Source organism: Symphalangus syndactylus, chromosome 13 (genome assembly GCF_028878055.3).
Source record: "Symphalangus syndactylus isolate Jambi chromosome 13, NHGRI_mSymSyn1-v2.1_pri, whole genome shotgun sequence".
In the NCBI taxonomy this organism is placed as follows: Eukaryota; Metazoa; Chordata; class Mammalia; order Primates; family Hylobatidae; genus Symphalangus; species Symphalangus syndactylus.
Genome location: NC_072435.2, coordinates 28,518,930 through 28,543,320, shown reverse-complemented (window position 1 = coordinate 28,543,320; position 24,391 = coordinate 28,518,930). Strand labels below are relative to the sequence as shown.

The 24,391-nt window shown below is 53.4% G+C and overlaps 1 protein-coding gene across 17 annotated transcripts; it reads left to right on the top strand.

The window, feature by feature from the left end:
- The first annotated feature begins 141 nt into the window (after nucleotides 1-141).
- On the top strand, nucleotides 142-23,492 carry CPT1C (carnitine palmitoyltransferase 1C). 17 transcript variants are annotated; one of them, XM_063615707.1, is made up of 21 exons: nucleotides 673-691; nucleotides 1,183-1,251; nucleotides 1,489-1,643; nucleotides 5,960-6,099; nucleotides 9,311-9,482; nucleotides 10,048-10,149; nucleotides 10,228-10,365; nucleotides 13,272-13,349; nucleotides 13,549-13,656; nucleotides 13,756-13,840; nucleotides 14,452-14,647; nucleotides 14,773-14,955; nucleotides 16,040-16,145; nucleotides 17,225-17,341; nucleotides 19,115-19,279; nucleotides 19,518-19,652; nucleotides 20,612-20,764; nucleotides 21,548-21,661; nucleotides 21,785-21,877; nucleotides 22,162-22,283; nucleotides 22,565-23,492. In XM_063615707.1, the coding sequence occupies exons 3-21, from the start codon at nucleotides 1,503-1,505 to the stop codon at nucleotides 22,725-22,727; spliced, it is 2,511 nt and encodes an 836-aa protein (XP_063471777.1). In that variant the 5' UTR covers nucleotides 673-691; nucleotides 1,183-1,251; nucleotides 1,489-1,502; the 3' UTR covers nucleotides 22,728-23,492. The 17 variants fall into 17 exon arrangements, with proteins under 17 accessions (XP_055093244.1, XP_055093237.1, XP_063471777.1 ...); XM_055237262.2 differs by lacking the exon at nucleotides 1,183-1,251 and having other exon boundaries at nucleotides 462-691; XM_055237266.2 differs by lacking the exons at nucleotides 673-691; nucleotides 1,183-1,251 and adding an exon at nucleotides 741-980.
- Nucleotides 23,493-24,391: the final 899 nt, after the last annotated feature.

Below are 24,391 nucleotides of genomic sequence, written 5' to 3'. Positions count from 1 at the left end.
TGCTGCTTCTCCCTCACGGAAGTCCCACTGTCTACCTTGAATCCAACCCGCTGTAGCGCCTCTTTCTTGCCAACTCAATCCATGCACCTTCCATGGGTGGTTTTGGCGGGCCGTCCTGACCCCCAAACATCCCTCCTCCCTCCCTGGCGTGAAAGGGCTGAGATTTGCTGCGGCACCCTACGCGCCTGACGTTACAATGCACCTAGGGGTGGGCTGAGACCTCCCAGCTGAGCCTTGTTCCTTGAAGAGACAGGAGACTAAGAGACAATGCGCTGAGTGAGGAGCCCAGGAACCCTGGTTCCGAACAGCTGCGCAGAATGCGAGCGGCCAAATGGAGAATCTGGCGGGGTAAAAGGAGACGGAGGACTGGGGATCGAACGGATGGAGGGGATTGGACGCCGTGGCTCGAAGGGGGCGGGGACAGAACGCGGGGATTGGAAGGAGGCGGGGATAAAACCCAGGACCTGAATACCCGGCTAGGGACACGAGAGACAGGAATCGGGGTTTCTGGGTGACGGTGATCTGGGGGTGGGCAGGACTCCAAAGGCCCGTCGACCCGGTGGTGGACTCCTTGCACTGGGATTGGACATATGCAAGTGGGAGATTTGGGGTCGGCGCTCAAAATCGGGGGGCGGGGGTGGACTCGGGTTTGGACCCCAGAATCCGATCAGCGGACCCCTGATTCAACGTGGTAAGTACTGGACCCCAGGGGTTCGGGCTCCTGCGGAGGCTGGAGTCCTGTGTCTAGGGTTGGGCGTGCAAGCCTCTCCATCACTTGTCCTCGACGCTCGCCTCCGCTCACAGCCTCAGCATCCCAGGCTGCGAGGCATGCGCAGTGGGTGCTTCCTTCCCCATTCCCTCCAGCCCGGGCGGGGGGAGGGGACGCTGGGCCACCTCAGAGAGGATGAATTTATAGACACCACCCCCCTCGCCTTGGCATGAGAAGCGGAAATGGGGTAGACAGAGTCAATGTCTAACAGGTGTTTGTTTCATATGGGTCTAAAACTAATGTTTTTCTCAAGACCCCGCAACTCAGCCTGGACCAGTTTCCCTCCTCCACCCACCCCCGAATCTTGAGAGTCCTGTATTGGGGGGAGGGCACTGCCCCCGCACCATGTTCTTGGGAGAGCAGGTAAAGGGGTTAACGCGAGCTATCGCTCTGGCCTCTCTATGCGTTCCCAGAGGCCCCGAATTGACGTCCTTCCCTCAAAACCTCCGGGTCTACAAACCAGGACCCTCAAGACCCTTCAGGTGCTTAGAGAAGGATGAGCTAGGTTATATAGCCCTGGGTCGGCGCAAAGAGGCAGCTGAAGGAGTGGGATCCCGGGTCTGAGGGAGGAGGGGCTGGGGCCTGGGCTTCTGGGTCTGAGGGAGGAGGGGCTAGGGCCTGGGCTTCTGGGTCTGACGGAGGAGGGGCTGGGGCCTGGACTCCTGAGTCTGAGGGAGGAGGGGCTGGGGGCCTGAAGAATGACTCTGCCCGACTCTCAGGGCTCCAGCGTGACATGGCTGAAGCGCACCAGGCCGTGGGCTTCCGACCCTCGCTGACCTCGGACGGGGCTGAAGTGGAACTCAGTGCCCCTGTGCTGCAGGAGATCTACCTCTCTGGCCTTCGCTCCTGGAAGAGGCATCTCTCCCGTTTCTGGGTGAGGAGCGCTGCTGGTTGGTTTCCTTCCGGGGATCCAGGTTTCTGCTTCCGGGATGTCTGAGGCTCACTTCCAATATTTCAGCTGGTTCATTTCTGGGAGCCTATCACCCCTTTTTCCGGGAATTTCGATGTCTGCTCCCAGGACCCCTTTAGTAATTTCTCCGTGGCTCACTTCTGGGATCCACAGCCCCACCTGCTGAGAACCTCTGCTCACTTCTTTCACCCAAGAGGGGAACAGGGGTCCCCCAAAACTACCCACTTCCAGTTTCTAGAACTTCATATCCTTCCCTTATGGTGAAATTATCATTTCTCCTTTTCATCTCCAGCTTCTTTTGTTGTTGTTGTTTTTGAGACAGAGTCTCGCTCTGTTGCCCAGGCTGGAGTGCAGTGGCAGGATCTCAGCTCACTGCAACATCCGCCTCCCAGGTTCAAGCAGTTCCCTGCCTCAGCCTCCCAAGTAGCCGGGATTATTGGCGCACGCCACCATGCCTGGCTTATTTATTTATTTATTTATTTATTTATTTATTTATTTATGAGACAGAGTCTCACTCTGTTGCCCAGGCTGGAATGCAGTGGGGTGATCTTGGCTCACTGCAACCACCTCCCAGGTTCAAGCAATTCTGCTTCAGCCTCCCGAGTAGCTGGGATTACAGGCAGGTGACACTACGCCCAGCTAATTTTCGTATTTTTAGTAGAGACGGGGTTTCACCATGTTGGCCAGGCTAATCTCCAACTCCTGACCTCAGGTGATCTGCCTCCCAAAGTGCTGGGATTACAGGCATGAGCCACCACACCCAGCCCAAACTCCTGCCCTTTGTCCCTGTTCTAGAATGCTCATGCCCAATATGTAACCAGCACCCATGTCTGTCCCCGGGTTCCTGGTTCTAGAACTCTTGCACTGTCTCCATACAGGGCCTCCCTGCTTGTCCTCTGTGTGTGAACTGGGGTCTGGAACACCTGTGGGGTCATGACTGAGTTTGAATCCTGACTCCACCGCTTAGTAGCTGTGTCATCTTGGGCAAGCACCTCTCTTGGAGTCGCAGTTTCCCCTCGTGGAAAACATCGGTGTTGACAGCACCTCCCTCACAGGATAGCCTTGAAGACTAAATTAATTCTTCTATGTCCTGGCCCATGGCGAGGTCTGAGTGTTAGCTTCTGATATTGTTCTTCATTCATTCATCATATATTTAGAGGGCATCCGGTAAGGGCCTGGCCCTCTTTAGCATGGAGAACACAGCAGAGATCAACAGACAGAATCACGCTTGGGCACCGCGGGCTCACGGCTTTAATCCCAGCACTTTGGGAGGCTGAGGCAGGAGAATCACTTGAGCCCAGGAGTTGGACCCCAGCCTGGGCAGCACAGGGAGACCCCATCTCTATTAAAAAAGTAAAGACAGGTCAGGCGCAGTGGCTCACGCCTGTAATCCCAACACTTTGGGAGGCTGAGGCGGACAGATCACGAGGTCAGGAGATCGAGACTCTCCTGGCTAACATGGTGAAACCCCGTTTCTACTAAAAATACAAAAAAAAAATTAGCCTGGTGTGGTAGTGGGTGTCTGTAATCCCAATTACTCAGGAGGCTGAGGCAGGAGAATAGTGTGAATCTGGGAGGCGGAGCTTGCAGTGAGCCAAGATGGCATCGCTGCACTCCAGCCTGGGCAACAGAGCGAGACTCTGTCTCAAAAAAATAAATAAATAAAAAATAAAGACAGAATCCTGCTTTTATGGAGTTCTCATTCGAGTTGGGGGAGAAGGCAATAAAACAGATGAGCAAAACAGAAGGCAATAAAACAGATGAGCAAAATATAGAATATGGTGACATTCTATAGTGTCATCTGATATTGATGGTGACACATGCTATGGTGAATGATAAATCGGGTGGAGAAGAGTGATGCGGGGGTGTTGCAGTTAAATAAGGGGGTGGCAGGCCAGGTGTGGTGGCTCATGCCTGTAATCCCAGCACTTTGGGAGGCCAAGGCAGACAGATCACGAAGTCAGGAGTTCAAGACCAGCCTGGCCAATATAGTGAAACCCCATCTCTACTAAAAATACAAAAATTAGCCGGGTGTGGTGGCAGGCACCTATAATCACAGCTACCTGGGAGGCTAAGGCAGAAGAATCACTTGAATCCAGGAGGTGGATGTGGCCATCCTTTTCGTGTGTTTAAATACATACATACATAGATACATACATAGTTACAGACCTATAAATATATACATGCACACACATATGTACAATAACATTGCATGGAGAAAAATGCACAATTTTTTTTTTTTCTTTTTTGAGATGGAGTTTTGTTCTTTTGTCCAGGCTGGATTGCAATAGCATGATCTTGGCTCACTGCAATTTCCGCCTCCTGGGTTCAAGGGTTCAAGCTATTCTCCTTCTTCAGCCTCCCAGGTAGCTGAGATTATGGGTGCCTGCCACCATGCCCGGCTAATTTTTTGTATTTTTAGTATAGACAGGGTATCACCATGTTGGCCAGGCTGGTCTTGAACTCCTGATCTCAGGTGATCCACCCGCCTTGGCCTCTCAGAGTGCTGGGATTACAGGCATGAGCCACCGCACCTGGCCTTTTTTTTTTTTTTTTTTTTGACATGGAGTCAGTCTGTTGCCAGGCTGGAGTGCAGTGGCGTGATCTCGACTTACTGCAACCTCTGCCTCCTGGGTTCAAGCGATTCTCCTGCCTCAGCCTCCAAGTAGCTAGGACTACAGGTGTGCGCCACTATGCTAAGCTAATTTTGTATTTTTAGTAGAGACGGGGTTTCACCATGTTGGCCAGGATGGTCTCGATCTCTTGACCTCATGATCTGCCCGCCTCGGCCTCCCAAAGCACTGGGATTCAGGCATAAGCCATTGCCCCTGGCCTTTTTTTTTTTTTTTTTTTTTTTTTTTTGAGACAGAGTCTCACTCTGTTGCCCAGGCTGGAGTGCAATGGCAGGATCTTGGCTCACTACAACCTCCACCTCCCAGGTTCAAGCGATTTTTCTGCCTTAGCCTCCTGAGTAGCTGGGATTATAGGTTCCCACCACCATGCCTGGCTAATTTTTGTATTTTTAGTAGAGATGGGGTTTTGCCATATTGGCCAGGCTGGTCTCGAATGCCTGACCTCAGGTGATCCACTCGCCTAGGCCTCCCAAAGTGCTGGGATTACAGGCATGAGCTACTGTGCCCAGCCAAACCCCAGTGTTTTCATTTGTAAAATGAGATCATCTTAGTACTTACTTCACACGGTTTGGGGAGGATTTAAATTGTTAATCCTTGTAAATGGCACCTGGAATGTAGTAAGTGCTCATTAAATGTTAGTTATCTCTCTCGGGCTTCCAAAGGAGTTTAGTTAGTAACCCAGTGCTGTTCATTCCTCATTCATTCCATGACCTGGTACTTCTAGAAGGCCTTACTGAGCTCCAGACCCTGCTCTGAGTAGGGATCATTTTGCTTTTTTTTTTTTTTTTTTTTTTTGAGACAGGGTCTTACTTACTTTGTTACCCAGGCTGGAGTGCAGTGTCACCATCACAGCTCACTTCATCCCTGAACTCCTGGGCTCAAGCGATCCTCCTGCTTCAGCCTTTCAAGTAGCTGGGACTAAGGTGTGTGCCACTACGCCTAATTTTTTTTTTTTTTTTTTTTTTTTTTTTTGAGACCTTGTCTTGCTCTGTCACCCAGGCTGGAGTGCAGTACCGTGATCTTGGATCACTGCAACCTCTGTCTCCCGGGCTCAAGCGATTCTCGTGCCTCAGTCTCCCAAATAGCTGGGATTACAGGTGCCCGCCACCATGCCCGGCTAATTTTTGTATTTTTACTAGAGACGGATTTCACCATGTTGGCCAGGCCAGTCTCGAACTCCTGGCCTTAAGTGATCCGCCTGCCTCAGCCTCCCAAAGTGTTGGGATTACAGGCGTGAGCCACCGCTGGTCTTGAACTCCTGGGCTCAAGGGATTCTCCTCCTTGACCTCCCAAAGTGCTGAGTTTACAGGAGTGAGCCACCACACCTGGCCTGTTCTGCCTTTGACAGCCTCCCCTTCGAGGTCCTACCTCAGAATATCCTCCTCCAGGGAGCCCTCCCTGATGCCCTCGAACTGTAACTTGCCAGCATAGGGCTCCTCCTATTTCTTGCCCTAAAGTAATTAATACTTACTTCATTCCGGACTGATCTCCCTGAGAGCAGGACCTGGATCTCTCTGTTCCCTACTAGATCTTGAGCCTCCATCTCAGGGCTCCACACTGGGTGCTCAATAATGTCTGGGGATGGCACAGAACAGGGGCTCAGAGGAGAGGGCAGATGATTGAACGGATGCCCTTTCCTCCCCACAGAATGACTTTCTCACCGGGGTGTTTCCTGCCAGTCCCCTCAGTTGGCTTTTCCTCTTCAGTGCCATCCAGCTTGCCTGGTTCCTCCAGCTGGATCCTTCCTTAGGACTGATGGAGAAGATCAAAGAGTTGCTGCCCGACTGGTGAGGTCCCCCCACTCCAGCCCAGTAATCCCCAATCACTCTCCCTTCACCCAGTAAGTTCCTCCACCCAGTAAGTACATTGTGGTGTACCTGCTAAAGAAAAGTAAGCTCTGAGACTTACGTTGGGTCAGATTAATAAAGGTATAGCATGAAGAAAAAGGAGGTGAGGCCGGGCGCAGTGGCTCACCCCTGTAATCCCAGCACATTGGGCATTGGGAGGCCGAGGTGGGTGTATCACTTGAGGTCAGGAGTTCGAGACCAGCCTGGCCAGCATGGTGAAACCTTGTCTCTACTAAAAATACAAAAATTAGGCCGGGCATGGTGGCTCATGCCTGTAATCCCAGCACTTTGGGAGGCTGAGGCACGTGGATCAACTGAGGTCAGGAGTTCAAGACCAGCCTGGCCAACAGGGTGAAACCCTGTCTTTACTAAAAATACAAAAAATTAACTGGGTGTGGGGGCAGGCGCCTGTAACCCCAGCTACTAGGGAGGCTGAGGCAGGAGAATCGCTTGAACCCGGGAGGTGGAGGTTGCAGTGAGCCGAGATTGGGCCATTGCACTCCAGCTTGGGTGACAAGAGCGAAACTCCATCTCAAAAAAAAAAAAAGGTGTGAGCTTTGCTGGGCACAGTGGCTCATGCCTGTAATCCCAGCACTTTCGGAGGCCAAGGCAGGAGGATCACTTGAGCCCAGGAGTTTGAGACCAACCTAAGCAACATGGTGAAACCCCGTCTCTACTAAAAACAACAAAAAATTAGCCAAGTGTGATGTCACTTACCTGTGGTCCCAGCTACCCAGGAGGCTGAGGTGGAGATCACCTGAGCCCGGGAGGTTGAGGCTGCAGTGAGCTGAGATCATGCCATTGCATTGCAGCCTGGGCAATGGAGTGACACTCAGTCTCAAGAAAAAAAAAAAAAAAATAGCCACGCATGGTGGTTCACACCTGTAATCTCAGCACTTTGGGAGGCCGAGGTGGGCAGATCACCTGAGGTCAGGAGTTCGAGACCAGCCTGGACAACATGGTGAAACCCTGTCTCTACTAAAAATACAAAAATTAGCCAGCTGTGGTGGTGCGCGCCTGTAGTCCCAGCTACTCAGGAGGCTGAGGCAGGATAATCACTTGAACCTGGGAGGCAGAGGTTGCAGTGAGTCGAAATTGCGCCACTGCACTTCAGCCTGGGTGACAGAGCGAGACTCTGTCTCAAAAAAAAAAAAAAAAAAAGTATGAGCTTTGCCCGTCTCTAGTCATGTAGTCTTGGGCAAGAGATCTCATCGTTCTTGATTGTCAAGGCCTTCATCTGTAAAATGAGGGTATGAATAATTGCTTCTTAGCGTGCTTGGAAGAATTAATCAAAATCCTGCCTGTCGTCTGGGCGCGGTGACTCAATTTGTAATCCCAGCACTTTGGGAGGCTGAGGCGGGTGGATCACCTGAGGTCAGGAGTTTGAGACCAGTCTGGCCAACATGGTGAAACCCTGTCTCTACTAAAAATACAAAAATTAGCCGAGTGTGGTGGCGGGTGCTTGTAATCCCAGCTACTCGGGAGGCTGAGGCAGGAGAATTGCTTGAACCCAGGAGGCAGAGGTTGTGGTGAGACGAGATCGTGCCACTGCACTCCAGCCTGGGCGACAGAGAGAGACTCCGTCTCAATTAAAAGAAAAAAAAAATCACGCCTGTCATATAGTCAGTAGAGTGCCAGGAGTTCCTCATGGGAGTGGTTGCATTATTTTTATTGTGTTATTGTGATCTTCAGGAAGGGTTTGAAAACCGGGTGCAGGTGAGATGTCAGGTCTAGTTCTTGGATGAGTCCTCCTGGGGAAGAAGGTCCACATTTTGTGCAGAGGGCCCCAAAGAACAGACCCAGGATCAGATGTAGACAATTCCAAGAGGGAGGCCGGGCACAATGGCTCACACTTGTAATCCCAGCACTTCGGAGGGCTGAGGCAGGAGGCTTGAGCTCAGGAGTTTGAGACCAGCCTGGGCAACATAGAGACCCCTGTCTCTACAAAAAAAAAAAAAAAAAAAAAAAAAAACTCCTGGAACGCTAGATTTACCCAGTCTACAGAGGGAAAGTGATTTGACCCAAGTCCTCCAGGTGACATTTGCAAACTTTGCAAACAAACGTGTTGATTTAATGTAGCTTTAGACCAGCTTTTCCTAAATTTAAGCTTGTATTGGAATCACCTGGATAGGTTGTTAAAACGCTGACTACGGCCGGTCGCTGTGGCTCACACCTGTAATCTCAGCACTTTTGGAGGCCCAGGTGGGCAGATCACCTAAGGTCAGGAGTTCGAGACCCACCTGGCCAATGTGGCGAACCCTGTCTCTACTAAAAATGCAAAAATTAGCTGGACGTGGTGGTGGGCGCCTGTAGTCCCAGCTACTCGGGAGGCTGAAGTAGGAGAATTGCTTGAACCCGGGAGATGGAGGTTCCAGTGAGCCGAGATCGTGCCACTGCACTCCAGCCTGGGCAACAGAGTGAAACTCCATCTCAAAAACAAAACATGCCGGGTGCGGTGACTCACGCCTGTAATCCCAGCACTTTAGGATGCCGAGGCAGGCGGATCACGAGGTCAGGAGATCAAGACCATCATGGCTAACACGGTGAAACCTCATCTCTACTAAAAATACAAAAAATAGCCAGGCGTGGTGGCGGGCACCTGTATTCCCAGCTACTCTGGAGGCAGGAGAATGGTGTGAACCTGGGAGGCGGAGCTTACAGTGAGGCAAGATAGTGCCACAGCACTCCAGCCTGGGTGACAGAGCAAGACTCCATCCCAAAAACAAAACAAAACAAAACAAGAAAACGCTGATTGCTGGACCCCACCCCGAGAGATTCTGGCTTGTTAGGTCTCAAAGGGGCCCAGGAATATGCATTTCGAACAAGCTCCCAGGCAGTGCTCCCAGGAACCACAGTTTCAGAACTATTGCCTTAGAATAGTGATAGCTGGGAGGAAAAAGTGTCCCCTCAATAGAAATAATGGCTGTCGTTTATTAAACACGTACCAACTTCCATGGAAAGTGACTTTGGAAGCTTGGTGCTGCCACAGTGGGAGGGGGCTGGAGGGGGTGACAGAACTCACCCTTACTAAAATGACAAAAATGAGTTTCTCTGTCTGACAGCCAAAAGATCAGTGCAGCGGCTGGAGGGGGCTGGAGGGAGGTTCTGAGGCCAGGAGACCCAGGCCCAGCCTCTGTTTCTCTCCCCGCAGGGGTGGACAACACCACGGGCTCCGGGGGGTCCTGGCAGCCGCGCTGTTTGCCTCGTGTTTGTGGGGAGCCCTGATCTTCACACTGCACGTGGCCCTGAGGCTGCTTCTGTCCTACCACGGCTGGCTTCTTGAGCCCCACGGAGCCATGTCCTCCCCCACCAAGACCTGGCTGGTATGGGAGGGGCATGGCCCTGCTCAGGCTCTCCTGGGACCCACTTATCTATTCCCCTCTCTCTGGGTCTCCGTCCCCCTCTCTCTCTGGGTCTCTGCCCCCCTCTCTCTGGGTCTCTGTTCCCCCCCTCTCTCTGGGTCTCCATCCCCCTCTCTCTCTGGGCCTCTGTCCCCCTCTCTCTGGGTCTCCATCCCCCTCTCTCTCTGGGCCTCTGTCCCCCTCTCTCTCTGGGTCTCTGCCCCCCTCTCTCTGGGTCTCTGCCCCCCTCTCTCTCTGGGTCTCTGTCCCCCTCTCTCTCTGCATCTCTGTCCCCTCTCTCTCTGGGTCTCTGTTCCCCCCCCTCTCTGGGTCTCCATCTCCCTCTCTCTCTGGGTCTCTGTCCCCTCTCTCTCTGCATCTCTGTCCCCCTCTCTCTGGGTCTCTGTTCCCTTCTCTCTTGGGGTCTCTGATGCTCTTGAGTCTCTGTGTCCTTTTCTTTGGGTTTCGGTCCCACTGTCAACCCCTGCCCCCCTCAACTCCCTGGCCCCGGTGAGGGGTTAATGACCCGGTAACTCCTCCTCCCCAGGCCCTGGTCCGCATCTTCTCCGGCCGCCACCCGATGTTGTTCAGTTACCAGCGCTCCCTGCCACGCCAGCCCGTACCCTCTGTGCAGGACACCGTGCGCAAGGTGGGCCCGGGAGCGCGCAGAGGGGATGGGGCGGCCTGGGCGGGCCGGGGGCGTGACCTGCCGTCTTCTCCCCTTTAGTACCTGGAGTCGGTCCGGCCCGTCCTCTCCGACGAGGACTTCGACTGGACCGCGGTCCTGGCACAGGAATTCCTGAGGCTGCAGGCGTCGCTGCTGCAGTGGTACCTGCGGCTCAAGTCCTGGTGGGCGTCCAATTATGTGAGTCCCGCCACTGCCACCAACGCCCCACCTGAAAGGCTAAGGTTGTGAGCTCGCCCTGCTAAACTTGCGAGTTATACGCCCCGCCCCACGACACGCCCACAACCCACACGCCCCCGGCCCCAAGGGTCAATACACTGAGCCCCGCTCACATACATCTATACCCTAACCTCAACATTTATATATATATATATAAGCTTATATATTTATTTATATATATATATGCTCATAACATATATACGCTCTCTATATATATTTAATGTTGAAGTTTGGGGTATAGATGCTCCAATATTCTGAGCTTCACCCTTGATCTTCCAAAGTTTGAACCAGAATTCCAGGACTTAGGCCTGGCGCAGTGTCTCACACCTGTAATGCCAGCAGGTTGGGAGGCCAAGGCAGGCGGATCATGTGAGGTCAAGAGTTCAAGACCAGCCTGGCAAACATGGTGAAACCCCGTCTCTACTAAAAATACAAAAATTAGCCGGGCGTGGTGGTGCATGCGCCTATAATCCCAGCTGCTCGGGAGGCTGAGGCAGGAGGACTGCTTGAACCCAGGAGGCAGAGGTGGCACTGAACTGAGATCACGCCACTGCACTTCGGCCTGGGCCACAGAGCGACACTCTGTCTCAAACAAACAAACAAACAAACAAGACAAAACCAAAGGAGTTGAATGGTGAGGAGTGGTGGGAGAGGCCTGAACTCCGGACTGAGGATCCTGGACTCCTTCCTGGGGGTACTAGGGAGCCATGGGAGGGTTTGGAGCAGGGAAGTGGCAGGGTCAGCTTTGGTGTGGGGGAAAGACTGGGGGGCGGAAGGCTGCAGAGGAAGCTACCATGGTGAGACCTACCATTATAGGTCATTGAGACGCTGGGCTTGAATGAGAAAAGCTGTGGTGGGAGTGAGGGGAAGGGAAGAGGGTCTGCGGCAGAGCCCCACGGGGCAGCGATATGGAAGGCTCAGTTGGTCAAACCCAATGAAGGGGATGAAATATCTGGCGAAGTAGAAGGGAATGCAGGCCTTGCTTTTCTGGTTAAATATTTTTTTCTTCACACTTTTGGACAAGATTCTGCTTACACACACACACACACACACACACACACACACACACACACACATTTCTTTCTTCCCTTCCCTCCTTTCCTACCTTCTTTCCTTCCTTCCTTTTTTTTCCTGTCTCCTTCCTTCCTTTTTTTTTTTTTTTTTTTGAGATGGAGTCTCACTCTGTTGCCCAGGCTGTAGTGCACTGGCACCATCTCAGCTCACTGCAAGCTCCACCTCCCAGGTTCACGCCATTCTCCTGCCTCAGCCTCCCATACCTGGCTAATTTTTGTTTGTTTTGTTTGTTTTTTTTGTTTGTTTGTTTTGAGACAGAGTCTTGCTTTGTCTCCCAGGCTCCCACCTCCCAAGTTCACGCCATTCTCCTGCCTCAGCCTCACGAATAGCTGGGACTACAGGCACCCGCCACCACGCCCGGCTAATTTTTTTTTTGTATTTTTAGTAGAGACGGAGTTTCACCATGGTCTTGATCTCCTGACCTAGTGATCCGCCCGCCTCGGCCTCCCAAAGTGCTGGGATTACAGGCATGAGCCACTGTGCCTGGCCTTTTTTTTTGTATTTTTGTATTTTTAGTAGAGATGGGGTTTCACCGTGTTAGCCAGGATGGTCTCGCTCTCCTGACCTCGTGATCCGCCTGCCTCGGACTCCCAAAGTGTTGAGATTTACAGGCTTGAGCCACCGCGCCTGGCCTCTTTCTTTCTCTTTCTTTCTCTCTCTCCCCCTCCCTCCCTCTCTTTCTCTCTCTCTCTTCTCCCTCCCTCCCTTCCTTCTCTCTCTCTCTCTCTCTCTTTCCTTTTTCTTTCTTGGAAGGGGTCTCACTCTGTCACCCAGGCTGTAGTGCAGTGGCGTGATCAAAGCTCACTGCAGCCTTGACCTCCCAGGCTCAAGCCATCCTCCCATCTCAGCCTCCTCAGTAGCTGGGACTACAGGCATGTGCCCCTAAGCCCGGCAAATTTTTAAACTTTTTCGTAGACATGGGGTCTTGCTGTGTTGCACAGGCTGGTCTCAAACTCCTAGGCTCAAGCTATCCTCCCACCTCAGCCTCCCAAAATGCTGGAATAACAGGCGTGAGCCACTGCGCCCGGCCTGTATATTTTATTGTACCTCCAAGCCAACTGCCAGTGATACACACACCATTTTTTTCTGTACAACAACAAAAAAACCCTCCAAGAGCAGCGAAACTGTGACACAGTGCTTTCTTCTGTGTTTTTCATTGTTTGAATTTTATCATGGTATTGGCAAGGCCACAATTTTCACGTATTTACACATATATATATTATTTCACATATTGTTTTATTTTACATTTATGTTCTGTTTTTCTTTTTTTGGGGGGACGGAGTTTCACTCCTTGCCCAGGCTGGAGTGCAATGGTGCGATCTCAGCTCATTGCAACCTCCGCCTCCCGGATTCAAGCGATTCTTCTGCCTCAGGCTACCGAGTAGCCGGGATTACAGGTGTGCGCCACCACGCCTGGCTAATGTTTGTATTTTTAGTAGAGACAGGGTTTCATCATGTTGGCCAGGCTGGTCTTGAACTCCTGACCTCAGGTGATCCACCCGCTTAGCATCCCAAAGTGCTGGGATTACAGGCAGGAGCCACCGTGCCCAGCTGTACCTTGTTCTTTCCACCAGCCATGTAATATTCCACTGCCGGAGTATAACAGGGTTTCGCTAACTGATCCCCCATGGATGGATTTCTAGGTGATTGCTAGTTACTGACTACGATGGCTGACTTCTTTGGCTCTATCCTCCCTGCCTGACACAAGAACATCTGGGGCCCTCCCTGTCCTACTGTCCCTCCCCCAACAAGGCCCCAGCCCCTCATTGTGTGTCTCCCCACCCCGCTCCCAGGTCAGTGACTGGTGGGAGGAATTTGTGTACCTGCGCTCCCGAAATCCGCTGATGGTGAACAGCAACTATTACATGATGGTGAGAAGGGGAGGGGTGAGGTTCATAGGCCCTAGGTCTAGGGTTGGGGTACCTGGGTGGAATGTGACGGTCATGCTCAGTGACCTGGATCTAGACGCACCGTCTGCGATTCATCATTCCACCCTCTTTTGGGGTCAGGACCTCCATCAGGGGCAAACCTGACCCCGGGTGTTTTGCCATCCCCTTTCCTGGTCCCCAGGACTTCCTGTATGTCACACCCACGCCTCTGCAGGCAGCTCGTGCTGGGAATGCCGTCCACGCCCTCCTCCTGTACCGCCACCGCCTGAACCGCCAGGAGATACCCCCGGTAAGAGGGCCCCAGTGCGATGGGGATGGAGGTGTGGTCCTGTGGCCTTTGGGCCACGTGGGTCCTGGAAGGCAGCTCACAGCCCACGGTTTCCTGCAGACTTTGCTGATGGGAATGCGCCCCTTATGCTCTGCCCAGTACGAGAAGATCTTCAATACTACGCGGATTCCAGGGGTCCAAAAAGGTGAGACCCTCTCCTGTCCCCACTGATGGAGGCAGAACAATATAGTGGCTAAGAGCATGTTTTCTGGAGTCCGCATGCCTGAGCTGGGAACCATTTTTTTCCTTGCTGTGTGATCTTCTGCACGTTATTACACTCTCTGAGCCTCAGCTTCCACTAAAGTGGAATAATAATTGTACCTAGGGGTCGGGCGCAGTGACTCATGCCTGTAATCCCAGCACCCTGTGGGGCCGAGGTGGACGATTGCTTAGGCCAGGAGTTCGAGACCAGCCTAGGGCAATGTAGTGAGATCCGGTCTATATACAAAATTTAAACATTAGCCAGGCATGGTGATATGCGCCTGTGGCCCCAGTTACTCGGGAGCCTGAAGTGGGAGGATCACCTGAGCCCGGGAGATTGAGGCTGCAGTGAGCTGAGATGTCACCACTGCACTCCAGCCTGGCGACAGAGCGAGACTTTGTCTCCAAAAACTAAGTAAATAAAAGTCCTAGGGTGCTGATGATTACTAGGGTACTTTGAACAACTGACGACACCTAAGAAGTATATAATAAATGGTCGCTATTTTTATGTGTCTGGCTTTCCTGCCCCCATGCTTCTGCCAATGCCACCTCTAGACTACATCCGCCACCTCCATGACAGTCAACACGTGGCTGTCTTCCACCGGGGCCGATTCTTCCGCGTGGGGACCCACTCCCGAAACAGCCTGCTTTCCCCGAGGGCCCTGGAGCAGCAGTTTCAGAGAATCCTGGATGATCCCTCACCAGCCTGCCCCCACGAGGAACATCTGGCCGCTCTGACCGCTGCTCCCAGGTAAGGGTCGGGAGTCAGGGGTCAGGGCTGTCAGAGGCTGCCAGTGTCCTGAGGCTGTGGAAGGGCAGGGTGGGGCCAGGTGGCGGCTGGGCAGGATGGACTCAGGCACATCCTGGGCCCTCCAGGGGCACGTGGGCCCAGGTGCGGACATCCCTGAAGACCCAGGCAGCGGAGGCCCTGGAGGCGGTGGAAGGGGCCGCTTTCTTTGTGTCACTGGATGCTGAGCCCGCAGGGCTCACCAGGGAGGACCCGGCAGCGTCGTTGGATGCCTACGCCCATGCTCTGCTGGCTGGCCGGGGCCATGACCGGTGAGTGAGTCTTGGGATGGGGCCCCCAGATGTGGCACCCGAGAATCCAGTATCAGACCTAAGACCCCCGATGGCAGACAGCCAGACCCTGGAGCCCACACCTGCAGAGTCTGCGGACCAGGGGCTGCATAGAGCTGAGGACCCCAGACCCAGTGCTTTGGGACCTGGAGACCTCTGACCTGGGGAACCCCTCGACCTGGGACCCAAGACCTATAACCCAGACCCAGTGACCCCCAAATCTGAGACTCTCAAACCCCTGAGCTGGACCCTCAGACCCAGAGAACTCAGCATCACAGACCCAGAGACCCCAGATCTGAGGACCACCAAACCCGGGACCCCAGACTTGGCAACCTCAGCCTCAGAACTTGAACCATTCAATCCTCAGGCCTTAATGCAGGCACCCCAAATCCATGGCCCCAGACCCAGACTTCCAGACCTAGAGATTCTCAGGCCTGGCAGGCATCACTGAATTCCTAGGCCCCAGGGGGGTCCTGCTGACCTCCCAGCACCCCCAAAAGCCTTGAACCTTCCTCAGCAAGTTCCCTAAAAATCTCCAAACTCCAGACTGGGCATGGTGGCTCACGCCTGTAATCTCAGCACTTTGGGAGGCTGAGAGGGGCAGATCACCTGAGGTCAGGAGTTCGAGACCAGCCTGGCCAATGTGGTGAAACCCCATCGCCACTAAAAATGCAAAAATTAGCTGGGCATGGTGGTGCATGCTTGTGATCCCAGCTCCTTGGGAGGCTGAGACGGGAGAATCACTTGAACCCTCAGCTACTTGGGAGGCAGAGGTTGCCGTGAGCCAAGATCGCGCCACTGCACTCCAGCCTGGGCAACGAGTGAAACTCCATCTCAAAAAAAAAAAAACAAAACAACAAATCTCCAAACTCTAAATCCCAGACATGTCTTGGAGACCTCCAGGGCCACTACTGGGGACCCCCAATGTTCCTAGAGATCCCCATACCAGCACTCCAATGGATTCCCACATCTGCCCACCTAGACAACCCCCTCAAGTCCCACAGAAAGCACTCTGAGGTCCCCCTGCCCCTCACTCTTGGTAACCCATCTGAACTCTCCCCAACAGCTGGTTTGACAAATCCTTCACCCTAATCGTCTTCTCTAATGGGAAGCTGGGCCTCAGCGTGGAGCACTCCTGGGCCGACTGCCCCATCTCAGGACACATGTGGGAGGTAGGGCGGCCAGCCCTCCCTGGTTCTGGGGACCCCCGCCCCGTCTCCAAAGACCGTCCTCTCCAGCACCTTAGTGTCAGAAGAAAAACTGAGGCTTGGCCGGGCACGGTGGTTCATGCCTGTAATCCCAGCATTTTGGGAGGCCGAGGCGGGCGGATCATGAAGTCAGGAGTTCGAGACCAGCCTAGCCAACATAGTGAAACCCCATCTCTACTAAAAATACAAAAAAATTAGCCAGGCATGGTGGTGTATGCCTGTAATCCTAGCTACTCGGGAGGCTGAGGCATGAGAATCGCATGAACCCGGGAGGTGGAGGTTGCAGTGAGCTGACATTGTGCCACTGCACTCCAGCCTGGCGACAGAGCAAGACTACATCTCAAAAAAAAAAAAAAAAAGAAAAAAAAAAAAACTGAGGCTCAGGGAGAGGCAGAGGCTGGCCCAGGGTCACCCGGCAAAGACCTTCCTTTGATGAGTTGGTAACTGGGGCTCAAAGAAGGGAAGTGATTTTCCCAGAGTCACACAGTGAGGAGTTACAGCACAAGAAGATGACTCCAGGCTGGGTGCAGTGGCTCACGCCTGTAATCCCAGCATTTTGGGAGGTCAAGGCAGGAGGATCACTTGAGCCCAGGAGTTTGAGACCAGCCTGGGCAACATAATGAGACCCTGTCTACAAAAAAAAAAACATTCAAAAAAAAAAAAAAAACTAGCCAGGCATGGTGGCACATGCCTGTGGTCCCAGCTACTCTGGAGGCTAAGGCAGGAGGATGGCCTGAGCCCAGGAGTTTGAGGCTGCAGTGAGTTATAATTTCACCACTGCACACCAGCCTGGATGACAGAGCAAGACCCTGTCAAAAAAGGAAAAGAAAAGAAGTACAAGGACAGTAAACGCCAGTTGAGCACTGGTATTGGTCCTGTTCTTGATGAACATGAACCTGAGACTGCGTCTGTGAATATCAGAGGTTTCTGTTTCTCAGCGACTGCCCCCTACCCGAAAAAGGGCTGTATGAAAAGAGGTCCCGGGTTAGACGGCCTCAGTCCATAGGGAGGAAGGGACTCTAACAGCCTCTGTTTGCCCACAGTTCACTCTGGCTACAGAATGCTTTCAGCTGGGCTACTCAACAGACGGCCACTGCAAGGGGCACCCGGATCCCACACTACCCCAGCCCCAGCGGCTGCAATGGGACCTTCCAGACCAGGTGAGGCTGGGTTTCTGGGCCTCTCCTCCAAGTCCCAAGATTCCTAGCCTTGACTTCAAACTCATCCCTACCCCCAATCTGAACGTGAAAACTAACCCCATTCCTACCCCCAACCCGAAACCCATGCTTCCCCCACCCCCAAATCAGTCCAAGTGCATCCACAACCTCAAACCCCAACATGAACCTCATCCCCAGCCCCAACTCCAACTCTCCTCCCACTGCCAATCCCATCCTCAACCCCAACCCCATCTCTACCTGTTTCAGACTCAAAAACCACCACTGTCCAACCCCAGCACCAACCCCTACTCCATTTTCCTTCCAAATCCATCTCCATACCCAATCCCATCCCAACACCACCTGAATTCACTCCCATGTTCACCCTAACTCCACCCCATACCAAACCCTAACCCCATACCCAACCCCAACCCGTACTCAGCCACGACCCCACCTCCAATGACAACCCATGCCCAACTCATCCCATATGCAACCTCAACCCCATACCCCACCCCAACCCCACTGCGTACTCAGCCACAACCCCACCTCTAACCACAACCCATGCCCAACTCGAATTCACTTCCCATACCCAACCCCTTCCCCGTTCTATTCCCAAACCACTCTCAGTCCCTCCTCCATCCCCATCCCCAACCCCAGCTTCAACTGTGGCCCAACCCCAATCTTGTTCCAGTCTACACTACCATCCCTATCCCCATCTTTTTTTTTTTTTCCGAGATGGAGTCCCGCTCTGTCACCCAGGCTGGAGTGCAATGGCATCATCTCAGCTCACCACAACCTCCGTCTCCTGGGTTCAAGCGTTTCTCTTGCCTCAGCCTCCTGAGGAGCTGGCATTACAGGTGCCCACCAACATGCCCGGCGAAATTTTTGTATTTTTAATAGAGATGAGGTTTTGCCATGTTGGCCAAGCTGGTCTCAAACTCCTGACCTCAGGTGATCCAACTGCCTCGGTCTCCCAAAGTGTTGGGATTACAGGCATGAGCCACTGCACCTGGCCTTTTTTTTTTTTTTGAGACGGAGTCTTGCTCTGTACCCAGGCTGGAGTGCAGTGGTGCAATCTCAGCTCACTGCAACCTCTGCCTCCCGGGTTCAAGCGATCCTCCTGCCTCAGCCTCCCAAGTAGCTGGGACTACAGGCGCCCGCCACCACAGCCAGCTAGTTTTTTGTATTTTTAGTAGAGACGGGGTTTCACCGTGTTAGCCAGGTTGGTCTTGATCTCCTGACCTCACGATTTGCCCACCTCGGCCTCCCAAAGTGCTGGGATTACAGGTGTGAGCCACCCTGCCCAGCCTTTTTTTTTTTTTTTTTTTGAGATGGAGTTTCACTCATTGTCCAGGCTGGAGTAGAGTAGCGTGATCTCGGCTCACTGCAACCTCTGCCTCCTGGCTTCAAGCAAACTCCTGGTTCAGCCTCCTGAGTAGCTGGGATTACAGTCATTGGCCACCACGCCTGGCTAATTTTTTGTATTTTTAGTAGAGACAGGGTTTCATCATGTTGGTCAGGCTGGTCTTGAACTCCCGACCTCGGGTGATCCGCCCGCCTCGGCCTCCCAAAGTGCTGGGATTACAGATGTGCATCACCATGCCCAGCCCCATCCCCATCTTTAGTCTCATCCTTCAATTCTCTTCTCTTCTTGTCCCCATTTCCATATTCTGCCGCAACCTTAACTCCACATCCACCTTCGCTTCCAGCCTTATTCCTGGCTTTCACCCTACCCCCATCTGTAACCCCAACTACTCCTCTTCCCTCCTCCTCTGGCAGATCCACTCCTCCATTTCCCTAGCCCTGAGGGGAGCCAAGATCTTGTCTGAAAATGTCGACTGCCACGTCTTTCCATTCTCCCTATTTGGCAAGAGCTTCATCCGACGCTGCCACCTCTCTTCAGACAGCTTCATCCAGATCGCCTTGCAACTGGCCCACTTCCGGGTCAGTTGGGTTCCCCAACCACAGCCCCCTCAGGGTCTCAGTCCACCCGAGCCCCCAGGACCTGCCCCTCCACAGTTCCTTGTGGTCGTTGCCATTGCGGGTCGGCCATCTTGAATTCTCTCTCCCAACCATTCTTGGGCTGGCTGGAGGAGGCTGGAGGTCTGGACAGAGATAGGTCAAGTCTGCAAGATTTCCTGAGCCCAGCTGACAGACTCCTCTTCTCCTCCCTGTCCCCCAGGACAGGGGTCAATTCTGCCTGACTTATGAGTCGGCCATGACTCGCTTATTCCTGGAAGGCCGGACGGAGACGGTGCGGTCTTGCACGAGGGAGGCCTGCAACTTTGTGAGGGCCATGGAGGACAAAGAGAAGACGGTGGGTGCAGGCCTCGCTTGAGGCTTCAGTCATTTCTGTGTACTCACTCATCCACTTGCAAACATTGATGGGACCCAATGAAGCCAGCCTCCACGAGGGGCACAAGGGACAAGGGATGAATCGGACCTGGCCTCTGGCTTCAAAGAGCTCACTGATGGGGGGGGAGACAGCCCAGCATAGGGTGATACCTGCTTTCATGGTGGTCTCACAGGGCACTGGGGGAGTGCCCCAGAAGGAACCCCGTTTCTTTTTTCTTGAGATGGAGTCTTGCTCTGTCGCCCAGGCTGGAGTGCAGTGGCACAATCTTGGCTTACTGCAACCTCTGCCTCTCAGGTTCAAGCGATTCTCATGCCTCAGCCTCCTGAGTAGCTGGAATTATAGGCACCCGCCACCATGCCCAGCTAATTTTTTTTTTTTTTTTTTTTTGTATTTTTAGTAGAGACAGGGTTTCACCATGTTGGCCAGGCTGGTCTCGAACTCCTGACCTCAGGTGATCTCCCCGCCTCGGACTCCCAAAGTGCTGTGATTACAGGCGTGAGCAATGCACCTGGCCGAAACTCCATTTTTACAACGTAACTCTGCCCATTTAACCTCTCTGTGACTTGTGACCTTCCTTTGCACCATTCCCTGTACCCTCTCTGCCCAGATCCCACCTGCCCCGCACCTCTGCTCCCTTGCCCTACACCTAGCCCCGCACCTACAAGGTATTGTGGTTCCATGGAAGGAGTTTGGGCTCTGGGGCCAGACACACCTAGGAACCCGCCTGGCTCTCCCTGGCTGTGTGAACCTGGCCAGATGATTTCCCCTCTCTAAGCCTCAGTTCCCTCTCTGTAAAATGGGGTTGATATTCCCACCTTGCAGGGACGTGTCAAGCTCAGTTGAGGCCAGATGTGCCGCAGGCCCAGCACTAAGTCGACTTCCTGTCTTTCCATGACCTGTGACCTCCCTGGGGACCCCAGGACCCACAGTGCCTCGCCCTGTTCCGCGTAGCAGTGGACAAGCACCAGGCTCTGCTGAAGGCAGCCATGAGTGGGCAGGGAGTCGACCGCCACCTCTTTGCGCTGTACATCGTGTCCCGATTCCTCCACCTGCAGTCGCCCTTCCTGACCCAGGTTGGGGCACAGGGAAAGGGTTAGAGGGGGAAGTGGGAGACCATGGAAGAAGGGAGAGGTTTCAGGGAAGGAGGGTGATGTTGAAAAAGGACCCATCAAGGCCAGGCGCGGTGGCTCACGCCTGTAATCCCAGCAGTTTGGGAAGCTGAGGCAGGCGGATCACTTGAGGTCAAGAGTTCGAGACCAGCCTGGCCAACTTGGCGAAACCCTGTCTCTACTAAAAATACAAAAATTAGCTGGGCATGGTGACGGGCACCTGTAATCCCAGCTACTTGGGAGGGCTGAGGCAAGAGAATCCCTTGAACCCGGGAGGCAGAGGCTGCAGTGAGCTGAGATCGCACCACTGCACTCCAGCCTGGACGACAGAGCAAGACTCTGTCTCAAAAAAAAAAAAAAAAGAGGGTGATGTTGAGAAAGGATGCAGAGAAGTCAGTTGTGGGGACGGCAAGGCAGAAGGCACAGAGGCAACGGGACAACGGGAGCAGACAAAAGGGGAGAGGGTCAGTGGGGTGGGGGTAGGAGGAAAGGGCGTGGTCGTAGGGGCGTGGTCGTAGGGGCGTGGTCGTAGGGGCGTGGTCCGAGGGAGAAGAGGAGAGGGACGTGGGTGGTGAGACGATTGAGGGGCGTGGCCAGATAGGGCAAGGCCAGGAGAAGGGCGTGGTCAGGGAGAAGGAGGCCCGGATTTACGGGTGAGAAAAAGCCAGGGATGCAGGGAGTGAAGTGGAGCCAAGGGCCGGACCTGCAGCTCTCTGTCCTGCACATGTGATGGGCTCCTGTCCTCAGGTCCATTCGGAGCAGTGGCAGTTGTCCACCAGCCAGATCCCTGTTCAGCAAATGCATCTGTTTGACGTCCACCATTACCCAGACTATGTTTCCTCGGGCGGTGGATTCGGGCCTGTGAGTAGAGCTGGGGCGCGCTGGCCCCTAGAGGAAAGAGGGGGCTGGGGGCCTGTACTCCTGCGATAGTCGGGGTGGAGAGGACCTGAGCTATTTTCTTCCCTTCACTCTTTCTGACTTCAGGCTGATGACCACGGTTATGGTGTTTCTTATATCTTCATGGGGGATGACATGGTCACCTTCCACATCTCCAGCAAAAAATCAAGCACAAAAACGGTGAGACAAACGTGTATACCCACCAACTCCCTCTTTCCTCAGGAACCAGGAGTCTAGGCCCCCAGCCCCTCCTCCCTCAGACCCAGGAGTCCAGGCCCCCAGCCCCTCCTCCCTCAGACCCAGGAATCCAGGCCCCTGCCCCTCTCCTCCCTCAGACTCAGGAATCCAGGCCCCCAGCGCCCCCTCCCTCAGACCCAGGAGTCCAGGCCCTCAGCCCTCTTGTTTCTCAGCCTCCAGGATCCCATCTCCCAGCTTCCCCTGGCTCTGACCTGTTCTCCTTCCAGGATTCCCACAGGCTGGGGCAGCACATTGAGGATGCACTGTTGGATGTGGCCTCCCTGTTCCAGGCGGGACAGCATTTTAAGCGCCGGTTCAGAGGGTCAGGGAAGGAGAACTCCAGGCATAGGTGTGGATTTCTCTCCCGCCAGACCGGGGCCTCCAAGGCATCAATGACATCCACCGACTTCTGACTCCTTCCAGCAGGCAGCTGGCCTCTCCGGGCAATAAGCGTGAAATTGCCACAGCTGGCTGATACAGGACAGGGGCAGCCAGTTTGGCAACCGCACATCCAGGCCAATAAAGATGTGTGAGCTGGGTGTGTGGTGTCTGCTGTGCTCTTGGGCAGGGCAGGGGTGGAAGAGGTGAGGACCAGGGTGGAGGAGGACAGAAGTTCTCATCCATTCCCAGGTCCACCCAGGGATTCCCAGTTGCAGTCACAGCTTCAACCACAGCCTGGAACACCTGCCCAGTGTACTTCATTTCCTGTGGAGAAAAGAAAGAGAGATCAGATTGTTACTGTGTCTGTGTAGAAAGAAGTAGACACAGGAGACTCCATTTTGTTCTGTACTAAGAGAAATTCTTCTGCCTTGAGATGCTGTTAATCTATAACCTTACCCCCAACCCCATGCTCTCTGAAACATGTGCTGTGTCAAACTCAGGGTTAAATGGATTAAGGGCTGTGCAAGATGTGCTTTGTTAAACAGATGCTTGAAGGCAGCATGCTCGTTAAGAGTCATCACCACTCCCTAATCTCAAGTACCCAGTGACACAAAAACTGCAGAAGGCCGCAGGGACCTCTGCCTAGGAAAGCCAGGTATTGTCCAAGGTTTCTCCCTGTGTGATAGTCTGAAATATGGCCTCATGGGACCCAGCCCGACACCCGTAAAGGGTCTGTGCTGAGGAGGATTAGTATAAGAGGAAGGAATGCCTCTTTGCAGTTGAGACAAGAGGAAGGCATCTGTCTCCTGCCGGTCCCTGGGCAATGGAATGTCTCGGTATAAAACCCGATTGTATGTTCCATCTACTGAGATAGGGGAAAACCGCCTTAGGGCTGGAGGTGGGACATGCGGGCAGCAATACTGCTCTGTAAGGCATTGAGATGTTTATGTGTATGCATATCTAAAGCACAGCTCTTGATTCTTTACCTTGTCTATGATGCAGAGACCTTCACGTGTTTATCTGCTGACCTTCTCCCCACTATTATCCTATGACCCTGACACATCCTCCTCTCTGAGAAACACCCAAGAATGATCAATAAATACTAAGGGAACTCAGAGGCTGGCGGGATCCTCCATATGCTGAACGCTGGTCCCCTGGGCCCCCTTATTTCCCTATACTTTGTCTTTCTTTTTCTTTTCCAAGTCTCTCATTCCACCTAACGAGAAACACCCACAGGTGTGGAGGGGAAACCCACCCCTTCAATTTCCAGCTTCATTCATACCAAACCCAACCCTCCAAGGCCAATCCCAATCAAACACAACCTCAAGTTCTCCTGAGCCTAATTCCTGCTGCCCCGACACCACTGTCCACCTCAAATCCATCTCCAGGCCGGGCGCGGTGGCTCACGCCTATAATCCCAGCACTTTGAGATGGTCACGAGGTCAGCAGATCGAGACCATCCTGGCGAACACTGTGAAACCCCCATCTCTACTAAAAATACAAAAAAATTAGCCAGGCGTGGTGGCGAGAGACTGTAGTCCCAGCTACTTGGGAGGCTGAGGCAGGAGAATGGCGTGAACCTGGGAGGCGGAGCTTGCAGTGAGCAGAGATCACGCCATTGCATTCCAGCCTGGGGGACACGGCGAGACTCTGTCTCAAAAAAAAAAAAAAAATCTATCTCCAAACCTAAAGATCCAGCCACCCCAATTGACAATCCTCTAATGAACCCACCAAAATTTTTATTACCCAACCCCAACTCCAGCCATTTCTTTTTCTTTTTTTTCAGATGGAGTCTTGCTCTGTCGCCCAGGATGGAGTACAGTGGCACGATCTTGGCTCACTGCAATCTCTGCCTCCTGGGTTCAAGCAATTCTCCTGCCTCAGCCTCCCGAGTAGCTGGGACTACAGGCATGCGCCACCATGGCTGGCTAAATTTTTTTGTATTTTTAGTGGAGACGGGTTTTTGGGTTTTCACCATGTTGGTCAGGCTGGTCTCAAACTCCTGACCTCAAATGATCCACCCACCTTGGCCTCCCAAAGTGCTGGGATTATGGGCATGAGCAACCGCGCCTGGCC

Bases quoted from the DNA above. Each gene is read 5' to 3' on its own strand.
- CPT1C (XM_055237262.2), top strand. From the start codon at position 1,503: ATGGCTGAAGCGCACCAGGCCGTGGGCTTCCGACCCTCGCTGACCTCG. The intron at 6,100-9,310 runs GTGAGGTCCCCC...CTCTCCCCGCAG, and splicing joins AAAGAGTTGCTGCCCGACTG to GGGTGGACAACACCACGGGC. The intron at 14,648-14,772 runs GTAAGGGTCGGG...TGGGCCCTCCAG, and splicing joins GCTCTGACCGCTGCTCCCAG to GGGCACGTGGGCCCAGGTGC.